General features: G+C 47.1%; 1 protein-coding gene across 8 annotated transcripts in view; it reads right to left on the bottom strand.

Annotated features, from left to right (window-relative positions):
- Positions 1-183: 183 nt before the first annotated feature.
- Positions 184-19,829, bottom strand: part of EGFL6 (EGF like domain multiple 6) — a 56,847-nt gene continuing 37,201 nt past the window's right edge. For 3 of the 8 annotated variants that reach the window (XM_058712461.1, XM_058712459.1, XM_058712465.1), the window contains 7 exons: positions 17,500-17,634; positions 15,604-15,726; positions 12,520-12,846; positions 11,395-11,475; positions 7,600-7,704; positions 4,507-4,772; positions 184-733 (listed from right to left, as the gene is read on the bottom strand). In XM_058712461.1, coding sequence (XP_058568444.1) covers positions 623-733; positions 4,507-4,772; positions 7,600-7,704; positions 11,395-11,475; positions 12,520-12,846; positions 15,604-15,726; positions 17,500-17,634 — 1,148 coding nt within the window. In that variant the 3' untranslated portion in view covers positions 184-622. The other 5 variants (XM_058712460.1, XM_058712462.1, XM_058712463.1 and 2 more) reach the window with 5 other exon arrangements.

Genomic DNA, 19,829 nt, shown 5'->3' with positions numbered 1-19,829 from the left:
TTTCTCTGAGGCCTTACGTTCAAGAACGGAAACTAATGTGCATTGCACTTATGAGGCCTAATAAAGCAGTCGTGTGCTCCCAGAAAAGGAAGTAATTTTATGAATTTTTAAGAATGCAAAGTATTTCCAACGAAAATGAATAAAACCCCCATTTTCCAGGAAAGCAAATAATTATACACGTAATGAAACACAGCATCAAAAACTCATTTTCTTCCTTAGGAAAACTTAAACCATGACACAAGGTAATTATTTGAACGTCATTACAAAGAATTTAAATGTACAAGCTTGGCTGTAAAAGATCAGGCTAAGCCGCTTAGGTAAAAACCTATCTGTGACGTCACAGTTTCCAAGGAGTGCCAGGAAAGTCAAACAAAGAAACAATTCCCTGTAGTCTTTGTTGTTGTTGTTTGTTTTTATACTTCTAAAAGCACAGTGGCACTACATTTAAAGCAACTCTTGGCACGTCTTATACAAGAAAGGCGTGTGACAATAACGTTTCTGTTGGTACATTACAACTTTTCAGTTTGTATTTCTAAAGTGGGGGAATCTCTGGTGTAATATCAGAAAACAGAGAACTGACATAAAAAGCCGAATATAAAGACGCAAAAGACCACGGTCACATTCAACCATTCACAGATAAAAGGCGATCTGGACATAAGCCTGAAACCAGAAAGACGCCATCCACTGCAATTTCTCCGGCTTTTCCCCTGCCACGTTCTGCTTCAAAAATGATCTAATAACGGAGAAGATATAAAATAATTACTTTCAGCTTCCAAGTCAAAGATATACTCAAACTATTTAATAGCTATTAAAGAGGCTTGAACTCGGGAGCCTGGCTGACGTAGTCGGTCGAGCATGAGACGTCTGATCTTGGGTTGTGAGTTCGAGCCTCACCTTGGGCACAGAGATTACTTAACAATAAAAGGACTGAACTCATCAGCCCTATTGCATAGGAACAGGCTTTGACATTGCATGCATAGTAATGTATTTTCCAGATGCCAGTATCTACACTGAGCGGGTTATAGTCAGAGAAAACTGAGTCACTGCACCACCTAAAAGAATCTGGACAGCCCTGAAAAGCGGAGAAGGGTATGGTTGAAGAGGAAATTTTGGAATTCCCATTTAAAGAAAATAAAAAGAGGGGCGCCTGGGTGGCTCAGTCGGTTAAGCGTCCGACTTCGGCTCAGGTCATGATCTCACAGTCTGTGAGTTCGAGCCCTGCGTCAGGCTCTGTGCTGACAGCTCGGAGCCTGGAGCCTGTTTCGGATTCTGTGTCTCCCTCTCTCTCTGCCCCTCCCCCCTGTTCACGCTCTGTCTCTCTCTGTCTCAAAAATAAATAAACGTTAAAAAAAAATTTTTTTTAAGAAAATAAAAAGCAAAAATAAAAAAATCATGTGGTTTTCTTTTCCAAAACCAGGCTAGAAGAAATTTAACATTCCCTGTGAACACCTAATGTAAAACCGAACAGTTGAAAGAGAATTATTTTGATATATTCAGATTTTGGGAGTGTGTAGTAGTATGGTTATTTTTCCGAAAACATTGGCTTTAATATTGGAAATTATTGGGAATGTCGTTGTTTTCAAATGTTGAAAAATGTTTGCTAATAGGCTATAATCATTTTCACCTATGATAAAGTAGATCAAATTAAATATCTATTATCTATTAATCAAAAGAGAAGCAAACTTCCTTATGTTGTAGAAATACTAAAAAAAATTTGTCTCTAAACTGGACAAAAACTGACAGGAGCGACTCACTGAACAAAATGAAAGACAGACAGTCACTATTTTATATTCATTCGTCCAACAATATTTACAAAGAAATATTATGAAAATAAATGACAGCTGACTGATAGTTTTTCTTTTTTGCCCGTTACCACAACTTTTTAAAACAGATCTTGGCTGTCATAAGTAATCCTGCAATAAACCGAGGCTGCATATATCTTTCCAAATTAGTATTTTTTTGTTTTCTTCGGGTAAATACCTGGGTGTGAAATTACTGGATCATATATGGGAACTCTGTTTTCAATTGTTTCAGGAATCTCCACACCGTTTTCCACACTGCCACCGGTTTGCCTTCCCACCAACACGGCACAAAGGTTCCTTTCTCTCTGCATCCTCACAAATACTTTTTGATTTTAGCCATTGTGACGGGTGTGGGGCGGTGTCTCATTGTGGTTTTGACCTGCATTTTTCCCTGATGGGTGATGCCGAACATCTTTTCATGTGTCCGTTGGCCATCTGTAGGTTTTCTTTGGAGAAATGTCTTTTCACGTCTTTTACCCATTTTTTAATTGGATTATTTGGGGATTTTTTTGGTGTGGAGTTTTAGAAGTTCGTTATATATTTTGGGTACTAACACTTTACTGGATGTCGTCTGCAAACATCTTCTCCCATCTAGTAGGTTGTCTTTTACTTTTTTGTTGATTATTATTTCCTTTGCTGTGCAGAAACTTTTTATCTTAATGTAGTCCCAATAGTATATATTTGCTTTTGTTTCCTTTGCCTTAGGAGGCATATCGAGAAAAATGTCGCTATGGCCGATGTCAGAGAAATTACTGCTTGTGCTCTCTTCTAGGACTTTTTGGTTTCAGGTCTCACATTTGGGTTTTTAGATCACTCTGAGTTTATTTTTGTGTATGGTGTAAGAAAGTGATCCAGTTGAATTCTTTTTTTTTTAAATAAAGATTTTTTTTAACATTTATTTATTTTTGAGAGACAGAGAGAGACAGAGTATGAGCAGGGAAGGGGCAGAGAGAGAGGGAGACACAGAATTCGAAGCAGGCTCCAGGCTCCGAGCTGTCGGCACAGAGCCCGACATGGGGCTTGAACCCACAAACTGCGAGATCATGACCTGAGCCAAAGTCGGACGCTTGACCGACTGAGCCACCCAGGGGCCCCAAATCTTTTTTTTTTTTTAGTTTATTTATTTACTTTGAGAGAGACAGAAAGAGAGAAAGAGAGAGAGAGAGAGAGAGAGAGAGAGAGGCAGAGGGAAAGAGGGAGAGAGAGAATCCTAAGCAGGTTCTGCGTGGTCAGGGCAGAGCCCGACGCAGGGCTCGATCTCACAAACCATGAGCTGAAACCAAGAGTTAGATGCTTAACCGACTGAGCCACCCAGGTGCCCTGGTCCAGTTTAATTCTTTTGCATACAGCTGTCCAGTTTCCCCCAACACCATTAAGAGACTATCTTTTCTCCATTGTATATTCTTGTCTCCTTTGTCATAGATGAATTGACCACGTAAGTGTGGGCTTATTTCTGGGCTCTCTATTCTGTTCCGTTGATCTATGTGTCTATCATCCTGTGTTGCTATGTGACAGCAGTAGTATATCTTGAGCCCTGGGATTATAATACCTCCAGCTTTGTTCCTCGTTTTCAAGATCACCTGGTCTATTTGAGGTCTTTTGTACAAAGACCTCAAATCTGTACATACAAATTTTAAGATGATATGCTCTAGTTTTGTGAAAAATGGTATTGGTATCCTGGTGAGGAGTGCATTAAATCTGTGGATTGCTTTGGGCAGGAGGGACATTCTAACAGTATTTGTTCTCCCAGTCCATGAGAGTGGAATATCTTTCCATCTGTTTGTGTCATCTTCCACTTTCTTTTCTCAATGAATTATAGTTTTCAGAGTACAGGCCTTTCACCTCCTTGGCTAAGCTTATTTCTAGGCATTTTGTTATTTTTGGTATGATTGTAAATAGGTCAGCTCTTTTGAAGTTTTATTTATTTTGAGAAAGAGCGTGCGCACGAGGGAAACAAAAAGAGAGAGAGAGGCAGGGGGAGAGAGAGAATCCCAAGCAGGCTCGGCACCGTCAGCATGGAGCCTGACGCAGGGCTCGAACTCGTGAACCATAAGATCATGACCTGAGACGAAATCAAGAGTCAGACGCTTGGGGCGCCTGGGTGGCTCCGTCGGCGAAGCGTCCGACTTCGTCTCAGGTCACGATCTCCCGGTTGGTGGGTTCAAGCCCCGCGCCGGGCTCTGTGCTGACAGCTCACGGCCTGGAGCCTGCTTCGGATTCTGTGTCTCCCCCTCTCTCTGCCCCTGCCCCGCTCACACTCTGTCTCTCTCTCTCTCTCTCAAAAGTGAATGAACATTAAAAAAAAAAAAAATAAGTAAAATAAAAATAACAAGACAAACACTTAAAAAAACTGACCCTGCAGCTTCCACTCATCGTGATCAGTGCTGGGCACAGAATGAATGAGCAAGACATTCTTTTACATATTAAGTTATACATGTAAAATTAGAGTCTGGTTTGGGAGGACGCTGGTGAGGAGCCGGACACACAAACGTGTGTCATTTCCATGACACGTGAGGTGCATGCACCTGACGGGTGTTATCGCGAGCTGTGCTGCTTAGCCGCCTGGCCTATTTTGCTCCAGAACATAAACTCTCGAAGTATAGGGAAAAAGTCTCGCTCGTCTTTAGGGCCCCACCGCCCCTCTGTTTGTTGAGTCACTGCAAGAGAATGTCAGTATCCCATGTGACACTGGTTTTCCACTTACACTTTTGGTAGCGCTGATCCCTTGCTCCAACTGAATTTTCCCCGTCTTCCACCTTTCGTCCTTGCTCCTGGTCTCCTCCCATGCCAGGGCGTTGTTACTGCTTTTCACAAACACTCGAAGTTTCCCGACTTTGTCTCCGGCCAGCCGGTAATCAAAGAGCAAACAGAAGTTGCTCTGGGGCTGCAGGTCCGGGAGCAGGAGTTTCAGGCGGCCGATGTCCTTCTTACGGCCTGCCAGGGCCGGAACCGCCATATAGTAGCCAACCGCTTCAAGAGAAGAAAAATGCGCAGTTAATGAGGCCATTGTAAAGGGTCTGGCTTCGGGGTATAGAATAGCACAGAAGATGAATGATAACCGGATTCAAAATCTTAAAAAAACACATAGGGGGCGCCTGAGTGGCTCAGTTAGTTAAGCGTCTGACTCCGGCTCAAGTCACGATCTTGCGGTGCGTGGGTTCGAGCCCCGCCTCGGGCTCTGTGCTGACAGCTCGGAGCCGGGAGCCTGCTTCAGATTCTGTGTCTCCCTCTCTCTCTCTGCCCCTCCCCTGCTCCTGCTCTGTCTCTCTCGCTCTCTCAAAAAGAAATAAACATTAAAAAAACAAAAAACCATTTTTTATAAAAAACAAAATGAAAAAAAAAATGAATGATAGTCTCCTGAAGGGAAAGCTGAAGTCTCTCTCATTTCCAACACAGGAAAAACAATTTCATGCTAAAATGGATTTTAGGGATCACAGAGCTGAAATCCTTTGTGGTATGGAAAGGGAAAGCGAAGGCTAGACAAACGGCGGAATCTGTCCACACACACAAAGCGCGGTGGTAAGCAGAGACGGGGTGAGAATCTAATGAAATAGTCTTTTGGCAGCTGATGGAGAACTCGTGTTCCAGAACTTTCCACCTTGGTTGTTTGAACCTTGGACTGCATTTTCCCACAGAGTCAATGAGATGTATGACGGCCAGCTCCTTAGGTAGGGTGGTATTTAATCCACAACATACATGAATTTGTCCTAATGGTTTCATGGAGCTCAACTACCGCCTGTAACGTATCAGTCCGAGTTCCGATTGAGGAATGGAACACACCTCCTTCTATTTCTAAGATCCATGTCCTAAGTATAGCTCATCTTCAGTCCTCTGCTTGTGGCTTTGAAGAACCTGGGCAAAAAACTCTCAGGGAATGGGGGTCTAAAGAAGTTGACGAAAAGAAAGCATTCGTACGGAAGCCAGGAGGAATGCATTGGGGGTAGGGGGTGGGGGCCCGGAGTCTTCTGCTAGTATATTCCCAGCGTCACTTGAAGGACCCAGGTTGACCTTGCCTTAGTTTTCACTGGACTCAGAGACTGTCTGGTCTTTTCCCCAGCTGCTCAGGTTGCCTGATTCAGCAAATAGAGATACAGGATGCTCAGGAGAGCTTGAATTTCAGATAAACGACCTGTCTGAGATGTACTAAAAAGTATTCTCCTGCTAATCTGAAACGTAGGCATCCTACACTTTAGCCACTGCCACTCCACCAGTGACACCCTCTCTTCTGTGACCCACCGGGGCAGATTTCCCTACTCTCTCACCTAAAGCCCATTTTGATTTGTCCTTGAGATTTTATCCTTCTAGAAATGCTGATTCATCCCACGTTTCCTCAGGGAAAGACGAACCCACCTAGAGATCTGAACGGGGCGCAGGGGGGAAGAACGTACGATTTGAGTGACACAAAGGCTGGGAAACCTGAGGCCATTTGTGAATCGCGTTTGTCAACAGGGGACTTTCCATTGCTGGAAAACTCCACATGAAGACCCTGCTGACTGTGTGAGTTGTCAAGATTCTGGAATAACCTACGGGCTCCCTGTATGATGTGGCTCTGGCGGATAGAAACTTGGAGATGTCATGATGGAAGAAAGGAGAAATGCAAGTTAGCTATTGACCAGACAGGCTCTCCCAAGATATATGGTCTTGGGACTGGTTAAACCTGCCTTGAATCTTCGGCGATAGTTCCACTCACACAACTTGCCGCGTGAGATGTACCCCCTCTACCCTAACCTCAAGTTTTGCAAGGAATTTTTGTTGGGGGATATCCAGGTTTCCTGGTTGCGTGTGAAGGCTTGAAAGGCAAGGTCTAAGGGAGGAACTAGTCTAGAGGAAGGATCCAGGAGAAGGATCTTGTAACTGAGGGCTGAACTTGTAGATTCCCAAATAAATAAATGGATTGGTAAGAAAGTCGAGTCCCCAGAGATGTCTCTACCTACACCTCTACCTGTCAGCCTCAGGAGACAGGGCCTCGATTTATGCTCCAAGTGGGTTGTATCAGCCAAAATGCTCTACCCAAGGGGAAAGCTAGGGCCCGTCAATAGTGTTTAAGCAAGAAGTGGAAAGTGCTCGAATTCCACAGCTCAGAGCTGAAGTCGAGAAAAATCCCAGTGTGAGCGGCCAGAAAGGAATCTGCAAGCGACAGAGGGGAACATTCAGTCCAGAAGTTCAGGTTGCTGACCCGATGCTCATCATGGTGTTGCTACTTTGAGGGGTGGCTTTACTAAAACTTCAGGTTTAGGCAGAGGTCATATTTCCTTTCCAGATTTATTTCCCCACAAAAAGCAAAACAAAAACTACAGAGCACCATGAGCTGCCAAACTGGGGAAAAGAACAGCTTCCTTCTACCCTTCCCCCAATACTCTTAAAATGTACATGAATTCTTGGGCCCTGGCTGCCTCACTTGGTAGAGCATGTGGCTCTTGAGCTTGGGGTCATGAGTTTGAGCACTACATTGGGCACAGAGATTACTTAAAAAATAGGGTTTTTTTCTTTATAAGTCAAAAATGTTCACGAGTTCTAACATCTGTCTCTCGGCAGCAGGAGTGACTATGGAAAAGTTTCGCTAGAACATCCTGTATGTGGGTGGGTGGGGGTAAGAGGGATAAGGCGGGACACAGATACTGAACCAATGGAGCCATTCATCAGGGCAGACTTCGGAAGGTCTAGAAGTTTCCAAAGGTGACAAACGCTGAGCTAACGAGAGATAGGAATAATAACCCTCCGTCACTGGAGAGCCTTCTTTACCTGTACGGAGGACAGAGCACACAGCAGAGAACACGAAACAGTAAAATCCAAATACCATTATCTCGATCAGCAGGATTCCAGTCAAAGTCATCTTCTATATCCTGTTTCCAGTCACAGACCCCGTGCTCAAAGCTGCAGTCAACTGAGATATTTAAATCTGCTAAGAAAAAGGGTACATTGTATAATCACGAAGAGTATTAGAAGCACGTCTGACATTTGGAGCTTTGGAAGGAAATGCCGTATTTTCAGCTGTTGAGCATCGAGCTAAGCTACTCCACGGTATTGCTGCGTCCGCAACCATCTGGTTTGGCCAAACAGCCTACGGGGTCCTAAAACGGATTTTTAACCCTCATGCAGGTGCGAGCCCTAGAGAACAGCCTGCTGAGTCACAAGCTAATTAAGTTCCTAACATGACTTCCCAACAGCCCTTGTAGATAAGACTCCCTTGGGACTCACCAAGACCCAGATCTTTCTGGTTTGAACGGACCAATCCACTCATAAAGACCTGTGCTCTAGGTCCCGCCTCTCTCTCTAAGCACCCTGCCTCAACTTCCCTGTGTGGCCCTCGAGGTGTGCCATGCTCCTACAGGACCTGCGAGTAATAAACTTCTCTATCTCAATTTCTCTTGGGGTCTTTTGTTGAGCCATCTGGCACCCGGGGAGCTCTGCCTGACAAATATTAATTTAACAAAATCATAACAGCTGCATGGAGTACAGATCACGGCCACTGAAATGGCCTTAAGGACAGTGTCAAACCAGATACTGCTTCAATTTAAACCTGTGAAGTCCTTCTGGCCAAATTCTGTTGTGATCTTAAATAAAGGAGAAGCAAAACCAAAAACTTAAAAAAAAAAAAAGTAATGGGCAAGAGCCCTGTGAGCAAAGTGAGACAGAGAATATAGGCAAGAGTTTGTAAAACTTGGGCCAGAAACTCTCTCCTACCCAAACGACCTAGTGCAGACCTTGTCAGATCCTTCGGGACAATCTGCGGAATGCTCAATTTCTCTGTGTGAGGGTATTCTCTTGCTGGAGCATGCTCGGATCAAGCCAGGCAGACCAGAATACCAGGAAGCTATTTCCCCAGGAAAACCCTCAACCACTGATGGACAGGTGTTGGTGGACAGATACCGCAATTTTCTTGCCTTTGGGTAAGACCATAAGTCCCTGGAATTGAACATGGACCTGAAGTCAGATTGGAATCCAGGCTCTCTCTGGTCTTGCAGAGGGTCCAACTGGGATGGAGGTCCAGTGGCCACAGTGGTGCCCTTCCCTGCTTTTATGGCAAGCCAGGAGTACCAGGGAATTAACACCCTCCCGGGAGCGGCCATTAATCATTGTCAGATGGGAGATGGTGTATGAATACCCAGCTCTCTTGTCCTCCAATAGGACAACTCTGAGCTGTGTGTTCTACACTGGATTTCAGAGTTCCCTAATGGGATTGAGCTTCAAGGGGACTGAGTTCCCCAATGGGATTGAGCTCCAATGGGATTGAGTTCCCCAATGGGATTGAGCTCCAATGGGATTGAGCTCCAATGGGATTGAGTTCCCCAATGGGACTGAGTTCCCCAATGGGATTGAGCTCCAATGAGATTGAGTTCCCCAATGGGATTGGGCTCCAATGGGATTGAGTTCCGCAATGGGATTGAGCTCCAATGGGATTGAATTCCCCAATGGGACTAGGCTCCAGTTGCCCCCAGTGAAAAGTTCTTAATAACGCACTATTGATTGCCTCCTTCTCGCCCCCACTCCCCAAGCATTCTTTCCTGGGACCGCGTCCCACGTAAACCACTTGCACACAAATTCTGTTTCTGGGGAATCCAGCCTAAGACAGCACCTTAGACAAGAGTGGTGCTTTTACTCCAACAGATAGCAAGTTGAAGAGCTGGGGAGCCCACCGAGTCTTCTAATTGAGACTGAGTGTTCCAAGGGACCTTACTCAAGGACCTTTGACAGTTGAGTAAACTTTATGTGTTTCATTAAGGATCATGGAAGAAAAGGTAAAAAAAGAGACCTGGTCATTCTGGGGATCCAAAAGGGGCCAATTTAGTAATGTCACTTAGCAAGTGGAGAGCCGAGCAGAAGCAGTTCTAAGCACCTGGAGAATGTAGCTAATTCCCTGAGCTATGAAACATTTTCTTCCTAACCAGGAAAATGGATAATAAGATGTTTGATGCAGAGAAACTTAAGAAAAAAAAAAAAAAGAACATTGAGGGGCGCCTGGGTGGCTCAGCTGGTTAAGCGTCCAACTCTTGTTTTGGCTCAGGTCATGATCTCATGGTCTGTGAGATCGAGCCCCGCATCGGGCCCCGTGCTGACAGCATGGAGCCTGCTTGGGATTCTCTCTCCCCTTCTCTCTGCCTCTCTTGCTCAGAATAAATAAATTAATTTTTTTTTTCAACGTTTTTTATTTATTTTTGGGACAGAGAGAGACAGAGCATGAACGGGGGAGGGGCAGAGAGAGAGGGAGACACAGAATCTGAAACAGGCTCCAGGCTCCGAGCCATCAGCCCAGAGCCTGACGTGGGGCTCGAACTCACGGACCGCGAGATCGTGACCTGGCTGAAGTCGGACGCTTAACCGACTGCGCCACCCAGGCGCCCCCAGAATAAATAAATTAAATTAAAAATAAAATAAAATTGAAAACAGAACATTTAGGGGAAATATGGAAGAAAACAAGATGCCTGTAGGAGCTGGGTCACTAGCCTTTGGAGAGGTTTTAGTAGAAGCTTCTCAGATTAAGTTTGGAGGACTGAACCAGAGAGGCTCTACCTTCATGGTGGAGATTCCTATAAACCAAAGGGACCGAACTGGAGAATGTACTCATGGGGTAAACACAAAAGGCGGTCAAATTAGCACAAGCTTAGGACATGCACAGCAGTAAGTAAAAGAGAGTTTGCAAAGGGGAGGGAAGATCGACGCATGAATATTTATGCCAAATAAAGGGATAAATACAGAAATAGGCTTTCCCCTGGTGTCTGTGTAGAGATGCCACATATAATTTGTCACAGGTAGTCAAAGTGCTAAATGGACTCAGAGGAACCCGGGATCACGCCTACGAGATTCCTGACGATGAGGCTCTGTTAGCCTGATCACAAGAACAGTCCCAATTTTTACCCCTCCCTGTCTCCACCCTCTTTGCAATATGACGTTGTAGTGCCTTCCCCAACTCTCAAGTCCCGGCCGGCCTTGGGACTTGCCTTGGCCAACAGAATACGGTGAAAGTGATGCTGTGGCCGCTCTGAACCTAGCCCTCACAAGGCCTGTGTGCTTCCACTCTCTCTTGGAACCCTGCCACTGCTTCACGAGAACAAGCCTGGCTGGCCCGCTGGAGGATGAGTCACCACATGGAGCAGAGCTGAGACAGCTCTGTTGTCCCAACTGAGGCCCGGAGCACAGCTAAGATCGGCCAAGTCACCGAGTGGGACCAAAGCTGACTGCGGACCCGTGGGTGAGCCCCCCCAGACCAGCTCGGATCAGCAGAACCACTCAGCCGGTTGACAGACTCATAAGCAAAAATAAACAGTGGCTGTAGGCGACCGAAGGTCTGGGGTTGTCTATGACACAGCACTATCATCCAGAATTCAGTGCATGGTCATTTTCAGGCTGTGGGCCCTCGGGTGTTGAAGTTGAAGCAAAGGGGTCATTTTCATCTATCTTCACATATATACCATGTGTCATTCTTGGTGTCAGGCGGGCGTGGTGGAGGGAAGACAGCCTTCCTATACTGTCGTCATTGGTACTGACCCCGTAAGGACCTACTCTTCCTACTGGCACTGTGTCCAGATGTAACGATTTTTCCCTCGGGGGCTTAGGAATGAAGCAGTGATTCATAAATGAAGGTATCAGTTACCTTTGTGTTCCAGCCTGGATGTGACAGCTTTTCTCTGGACCAGAACCAGACCCAATTCACCCGCTGCGTTCACCTTCGGGACTAATTAAGAACACTTGGTCAGTTAAGAAAAGCCCTGAACCCTCGCATGCTAAGGAGGTGTGAGTGAACGACCGAGCAGAGGTTTATCCTGTTATTCTGAGTACAGACTATGTTAGAGCAGACTTTCCTGAACATTCCCAAAGCATTCACACTGGTTCCAGTTTCTGTGTCTAAAACATCGTTTTCCAAAGATGACCTAAGCATCTACACTAGTAACGTGCCTCTTCTCACCCGGGTTTGGAAATACACTCTTGAGATTTTCGCTCTCTATTCGAGGAGACAATGCCATCGTTATGCTAGTTCTTGGATAAGTGGGCCTGGGTCTGCTTTCCATTTGGTTAAATCCAACAGCCATGGAGCCAAGGGCAGACAAGGCAAAAAAAAAAAAAAAAATAGGGGCAGTAACAAATGCCTGGTGAAAATGAAACACCAAGTTTCCGCCTGGGGATGTGGGGGAGAGGGGGTTAATACGGAAACTGTCCTGGAGGGGCTGAGACTTAGTTGTGGGCTCTGCACAGCAATGGGTGAAAAGGGCAGTTATCCAGTTCAGGGAGAAAATTTAAGCTCCTCTCTAGAATGTTCCCCTCTACAATTGTCATTCTGGCTTTTTAACCTGTAACCTCACAGCTGCGAAATTCCCCTTGCATCGAGCGGGCAGGTCGAAAGTGCCTTCGAGAAGTAAAAAGGCAGAGCTTGGCAGATCCAGCTGGATCCAAGGTCTCTCTGGTCTGGGGGTGTGCAGCATGGACAGCCAGGGCAAGCGTGCTTACTTGGCTGGGAGCGGAAAGAAGGTCTGCATCAAACAGGAAACCCCCCAGGGAAGGGGAAAGGACTTAACCTCCTTGTTTCCCACAGCAGCAAATACGATTTGGGATCTGCAGGGGATGTTCATTTCCAGAACTTACAGAGAACCCTGCTTCTTTGGAATCAGTACCGAACCTTAGTGTTACGGCAGGCACGAAGCCGTGTTTCCCTCTTTCCCTGCCAGGAGAAATCACCATTCGCTTTTGATAAAATGTGTAAAATAACCAAAGTGTTACTCACAAAACACATCTCCTCGAAGGCTTTGCTCCCGCTCCACGTGGTTCTTCAGGGTTTTCTCCTTTCTCTTCTTTTCCTCGAGCCCCTCTTTCTTTCTCTCTTCATTTCGGTTTTTTCCTCCATCAGAGTTCCTACCTCTGGAAACACTCTCTTCAGAGTTGAGGGACTGCAGGTTAACCTCAGGGGCAGGAGTTCCAGAAGGTTCTGTGATGACATTTTTGATTTTTATCTTCTTTTTCATGCTGTTTTTGTGAGCCAGCAACTTCTTGATTCTGTCTTTGATGGTACCAGGGGCCGTGAGGGCTTCCTTCACAGAATTTTCAGGGATCACTACAATAACAACAGGTGGGAAGTTTCACATTGGCTGACAATTAGGTCACTCATGAAAAATGGAGTGAAGTACAGTAAATGAATGCTTCCAGAATCAACCCACAGGAGGCCCTACTGCTTGATATTTTAATATATATTTTTTTAAGTAGGCGCCATACCCCACGTGGGGCTTGAAATCATGACCCTGAGATCAAGGGTCACGTGCTCTACTGACCGAGCCAGCCCTGAAACAAGGATTTGGGGGCAGGGGGTTTATTTGAGAGGTGATCCCTGGAGGCAGAAGTGAGGGGAAGGAGGAAAACAATGTGGAACACACCTCAGAACTGTCCCATCCTGCGACAATTTAGGGGTATTTATCCAGACTCCTGGCTCCTGGTTGTGGGCTGTCCTTACAAAGGGGCTGAGTGGCACTCTAGAGAAGACGCGTGGCCACAGGCAGAGAGCCCACTGCCCTGGGGCTGAAGATCTGCGTGGAACTGTCCACCCTGCCGTGTTGAAATCAGGGAGCAACAAGGGACTGGGGCCTAGCTGGTCACAAGCTGGACAGGAGGAAATGGGAGTTTGGAGAGGTTGAAAAAACTTTATCGAAGGTCATAGCCAGTATGGGGCAGAGCTCAGAGTGAGATGCAGGCTTTCCTAGGTCCTGAACCTCAGCTGTTGCCCATTACACCAAATGGCCCACAACAGGTGAGGCTGGAAGACAAGCGTTCAGATTTGGTGGCACGAAGGAGCCCTTGACCACGATGCAACACAAAAAGCTGATCTACTCCACTTCTTCTCTGGGGGCCTCTCCAGGGTATGGCATCCCTCCTCCTGATCCACCCGTGCACGTCCTACACGGGCCGTCGATCTCTCTCTCTCTCTCTGTCTTTGAGAAAGTTCCAGAAGGAGATCACGAGCACATGTGCACGGGATCAAGACCCGAGCATTGTGTGGTTGGAGACCCAGGGGCTGTGTAATCCCACCTCCAGCCCCGTGCAGGAATCCCTCGGAGAGCCGGGCCTGGAAGCCTGAGTGGCGGAACACGCGCTGGGCAGGGCTCCCGGCTCCACTCCCAGACACCTGGCCATCATCTGGAAGACAGAACATGGCCTCCACCCGGCGCTCCCAGTCCGCTTTAGGAAGTCACTTTTATTTCACATTCCTTAAATACCTACGGGCACCACGTATACTTTTCCATACTCTTTGTTCCAGACGAAATGCTGCCCAGTTCTTCTGGCGGTTCTGCAGAGAATTTGATTTCTAGACTCATCCTCCTTGACCATATTCTTTGGCACACACTCTCGTCCAGTGGCACTCAACCACGGCCCACCGGGGTACTGTGAACTTTTATGGCTGTGGGGCTCAGTGTCTATCACGGTGCAGACACTTTGCTTTTGGCCACCACGGAGTGGCCACTCCGCTGTGTCACCAGGAGCACTGGCCATATAAGGACACGGGACAGGTCAAGGCAGAACTTGAAGCCGTACGTGTTGGAAGACGTGAGAACCATGCTAAGGGGTATACAGGACAGTGGAGTCAGGGCAGTGAACAGATTGAGGCACATGATGGGCCAGTGCTAAAATGGACCAGACCAGGGGTGCCCGGGTGGCTTGACGGTCGGGTGTCCGACTTCAGCTTGGGTCACGATCTCACAGCATGTAGGTTCAAGCCCCGCGTCAAGTTCTGTGCCGACAGCTCGGAGCCTGGAGCCTGCTTCGGATTCTGTGTCTCCCTCCCTCTCTGCCCCTCCCCACTGGCACTCTGTCTCTCTCTCAAAAATAAATAAACATGAAAAAGAATTTTTTTTAAAAATAGAGAAATAAAAGGGACAAGACCCGAGGGATAAACCTAAGGGACCTCAAACATTATGAGACACTTTCGCCAGGACGGTGACTGCAATGTAATCACCACCGGCCTGTCTTGGTAGATGTTCCGGGTTCTTATGGTCATTTCTAGTTTGCCAGACACACAGCAAGACTATGTATATTTTGCCCCTACTCCCAAGTTGAATGAACGAAGAGCTGGTGTGCGATTGTCCATGCTTCTTTCCCTGTCTTGACAAACCCTAAGGGCTCCAATGTGGTATCACAGGACGCTGGGGACTCTATCAGCGTGGCTCCCTGAGGGACCACATGGAGAAGAAACGTCCGAGAGAATACACCGCCAAGAGCAGTGAGTGTCACATTTCATGGTTCTACGTGTGGTTTGTCAATTGGAGATGTTACCACCTACGCAGTAAGGAATTCACCAGCAAGAACAATGGGACTCGTTGCTAAACGTGTGAATCTAGGTTTGAGGATGACCGATAACGTGCCGTCAGCTTTGTCCGACTTGCTTTTGGTGGTGTATTCTGGAAGAAGTTCTGATTCCTGTGGTCAACAAGCTTGTGGTTCTAAGCCCCTGACGTGTGAGGATTGCTTCCTACCGTGCCATAACCTGCCCTCTCTCGGCAGATAACATGGGCCCAGCGCCATTTGTCCTTAAATCTTCTTTTCGGTCGTTCAGAGTGCGTTGTGACCAGACAGAAATCCAGGCCCTTTGCTGCTCTGTAAGCTTTAGTGGCTACGACTTCAGTGAGTAGTGAAGATGTGGTCCAGTTAGCAGAGAAGTCAAGGCTGAGTTAGAGTTTCCAAATATTGCATGCACACGTTATCATACGTGCAGAGAGAGAGAGAGAGAGAGAGAGAGAGAGAGACAGAGACGAAGGGAGACAAAAGAGAAGGAGAGAATGCTTTACTGAGAATAGCTAAGACGCCATGAGCAAATCCTACTTACCGGAACACTGAAGGCCATTGCCTCTGTATCCCTGCTTGCATTTACACTTGAAGGATCCTTGGGTATTGAGGCAGTTGGCATAGAGGCTGCACGGATGGGTATTCCCAGCACATTCATTTGTATCTAAAAAATGTGAACGTTCCCGTGAACAACTCTGCGGCTGCTGGGCTTTGCTAAAAGCCCGACTATCCCTTACACTTGAGCAACTCCAGGGCTGACGCCTCAACACCTGCCAACAAACCACGTGGGGCCTGAGATCCAGGATGCCGTCAAATCTCCCAATGCCTGGCTTTTGCCTGACGCCGGTACACAGGGAACTGGGGGGCCCCCCGCAGCCCCCCACACCCCCAGCAACCTCGACTGCTTATCACAACTACTGAAAGCTGGAAGATGTTTATGTCTTTTTCTGCACGTTTTCATCTATCTAATTCCAAACTAAATAACGGCATCAAAAAATAAATTCTACATGTGGAAGGGCTCAGAACTCCTAACCAACAAAGGAGAAGGGGGGTTATGAACCACTGACATCATCTACACTCCTAGGCATTTTGTTCCAAGGCTGCCAGGAGCAGGGCTGGGCTGGTCGGAGCTCGTCTGCTGGACCGAGACCAGGAAAGTTGGCCGAATCCCACCCAAGTGAGAAGTTCATTAGCTCTCTTCTGCATCTGACTTGCTATCCACCCTTTGGGAGACCTATGCACACAAAATAGCCCATTGTTTTTAAGTCAGTCACCAAAGGAGCCCAGATGCCAATCTTAATCCCTTAAAATCACAAGATGGGTTTCTTCTGGAAGCTCTCCATGGGAATTCCCACCCTGTCCAGTGGAACCGGCTAGGGATCCAGGAACGGGCTACTTCTCAGGGACACAGCACCACTGGGTTACACAGCTGGATGGGTCTGCGGCGGGACATGGGGTCCAAGCCCCCGAGCAACATGGCTGTGACGAGCCGGTGAAGAATGGCCTTTGTGTTTGAAAAGATCTGAGTAAAGAGCTGGGGGGTCTTCCTAAGACGGTTCAAAATGCTGGAACCAACGGTGGCCACGGTGCGGTCACACAGGACACAACCTGGGAAGCTCTGCATGTGGGGTTGAAAGAAATCCCACTTTCCCCCAACTGTGAGCTTTCCTGTCGCGCACACATCGGCTCCACGTGTTACACGAATAGGCATCTACAGGGAGCCCGGATCTCCCTTCACCGAAGGGCGGGCCCCGTCCCCCATTACATCAAGGGCAGTGCGGATGCACCCAAGGTCCCCAAACACCGTACTTTACTTGCTCGTTCGGACTCGGAATCCCTTCACTAAGGGCCCAAATATCTTCTTTCACACAGATCAGTCCAATAGCCAACTGAGACCAGAATCTTATCAGAGAGTGGCTTCGGTGACCTGGAAAGGGAACATCTTAGGCCATTTGGAGCCTGAACCATGAAAGGGGCCTTCATCTTCTTTGCACCTTTGTCTAATGCCACCCCCAGAGGGAACTGTTATGAACAGATCACGGAGATCAAGCTCAAACAGGCCTTTTTAGGCTTCCTTTTGTGCTATATTGTTTCCATTTTTAGGTATGTAGCTGGAAAGTCAAAAATTAGAAAGAAAACCAGCCAAATTTTTAAAAAACGCACAAAAACCATCTTAAGATATTTGCCCCCAGAACAAACGATACCCGCTGAGGTCCCTTACTTTTGACCTTGACTGACCTGGCTTCTTCTAATTCATCTCATCAGACTTTTCCTAAAAGCCAGAAACAAAAGAATGTGACTTCTTCTGTATTGTTAAACTGGTCAGTACAACAGACTGTTCAACTAATAGACGGAATCGACCTCAAAATATCCGCAGACGACGGCTATAGGTTTGGGCGGGGAGAACAAAAAGGGAAACGGTGCGACCTGCTCTTACCTACACAGTCATAGCGGCCACGGACATATTTCAGTTCAAAACCAACGTGACATTTGCAGTAGTAGCTTCCAAATGTGTTCACACATCTTCGATTGTAAGGGCAGACAGCTTTCCCAGAGGCACATTCGTCGATATCTAGGACGCAGAACCAGAAGGTGTCGGCGATAGCCAGAACGGCACTTTCCCTCCAAATCACACCCGCACGCACGCACGTGAGCCCACACGCACAGCAGTCTCTCTGATTATTCTGCCAGCATCATACCCTCGGGAGGTGTTCTCAGCACACTCACGGCTCTTCCTCTTACGTGTTTCCATCACGTGGTGCACCCCGTCTTAGACTTATATTCGCATCTGTCCTGGTAGGCCCAGGCTCTTCTGGGGCTGGGAGATGCCTGGCCCTGGGGACATATACACTACAGGCTCGGTGGCTGAATTACTACCTTTCCAGGTATATAGACCGTGTAGCGAGGTCATGACCTGAGCCGAAGTGGGACGCTTAACCGACGGAGCCACCCAAGTGCCCAAGATGTGGTTTCCTGAAACTGCACCTAAACAGAAATTGTGTGATGACGCAACTTCAGCAGACAACAGGGTTCCCTCCTTTCCTTGTGAGTCAGGTCACCGAGGGGCCGGCGGCAACGCTGAGCAAAATAGCCAGACTCCGGCTTTGCGTTCACTATCAGATCGAGCAGATGGTGTATGTTGTTCATTTGGACCTGTGGTGCGTCCTTAAAATACTAAAGAAGTGTCGGACTGATCAAAACTCATTTCTCAGTGACCACTTTTGTGCAGATCAGCTTTCCCTTCAATAAAAAAGGCACCCGACAAGTCAGAGGTGGTGAAAATTGCCTTCAGTTTGGTCAAGAATTAGCCTTGTCATATACATCTTGTTCACCAAAGTTGTATGTTCACCATACACCATCAGTTCACCAAAGAACGTTAAACCCGGTGAATGTAACTAAATCGGATTACTCTCAAAGAACAGAGCCAAGATTGTAATTTTACGGGGATTTTTAAAAAAAGATGTAACTGCTTTAGGTAGCCTGTTTGGCGGAACTTTCTAAATGCAGCTTATCAAGTTAGGTACATTTAGAATAAACGTCCAACACCTTGACTGAAAAGTATTTCTACTGCAGTCAACAAGTAAGAATATGCTTATTTAAATAAAACAAAGGGGCACCTGGGTGGCTCAGTCAGTTAAGCGTCCGACTTCGGCTCAGGTCACGATCTCACGGTTGGTGGGTTTGGGCCCTGCGTGGGGCTCTGTGCTGATGGCTCAGAGCCTGGAGCCTGCTTCAGATTGTGTCTCCCTCTCTCTCTGCCCCTTCCCTGCTCACGGTCTCTCTGTGTCTCTCAAAAATAAATAAATGTAGGGGCGCCTGGGTGGCTCAGTCGGTTGAGCGCCGACTTCGGCTCAGGTCACGATCTCGCGGTCCGTGAGTTCGAGCCCCGCGTCGGGCCCCTGTGCTGACAGCTCAGAGCCCGGAGCCTGTTTCAGATTCTGTGTCTCCCTCTCTCTGACCCTCCCCCATTCATGCTCTGTCTCTCTCTGTCTCAAAAATAAATAAACGTTAAAAAAAATTAAAAAAAAAATAAATGTAAAAAAAAATTTAAATAAAAAAAACATTAAGAACTCTTTCAATATTCTGATTTGGTTTGAGATCCCTTATTAATGCTATGTGCTCACTTGCTCTAAATACCGTGTATCTTTAGTGCAATGTAAGTACAGATCCAGGAGGATATACAGTTTGGTTATTGAACAGAATACAAATCCACAAGGGAGCTAAGGCAGAAAGTGTTGCATCAGTCACTGACGGTGCCCTGTGGGTGCCCCACCCATCGCCCCTCAGCACTCAGCTACCTGCCTAAGGCCGGACCTGCGACGTTCTGCAATGACCCGGTCTGGGCTGGGCTGGGCTGGGCATGTCCTCCAGTCAGTGTTCTGGAGCCACTCCCCCATCAATAAACTTGACGCATAAATCCGCCCCCCCCCCCAACTTGCTCTGGAAGGAAGGAAAATGCGGAGGCAGCTCTCCCAGCCTCCTGGAAGGGCACAGATGTTTAACCGGCTCATTGAACTCACCCTGTGCTAGGGTCTTCCCTTCCCTTCTCCCCTCCTCAACCAGCATTCCCTGAGATCACCTCCCAGATCAGCTACTTGCTTGGGGTCAGGTTTTGGGGACCCAAGACTAAGACACAAAATAAGACCAGAGAGAGTAAGAGCCCAAAGTTCTAATCCAGTGACTTGACTAAATTCAAAGTTATAAATGATGGCTGTCTCTCGCCCTCTAATATTATGGATTTAATTTGTTCACCCCTCCAAGTGGAAA

The sequence above is a fragment of the Neofelis nebulosa genome, chromosome X, assembly GCF_028018385.1.
Source record: "Neofelis nebulosa isolate mNeoNeb1 chromosome X, mNeoNeb1.pri, whole genome shotgun sequence".
Classification (NCBI taxonomy): domain Eukaryota; kingdom Metazoa; phylum Chordata; class Mammalia; order Carnivora; family Felidae; genus Neofelis; species Neofelis nebulosa.
This window is presented reverse-complemented; position numbering and strand designations above follow the sequence as displayed.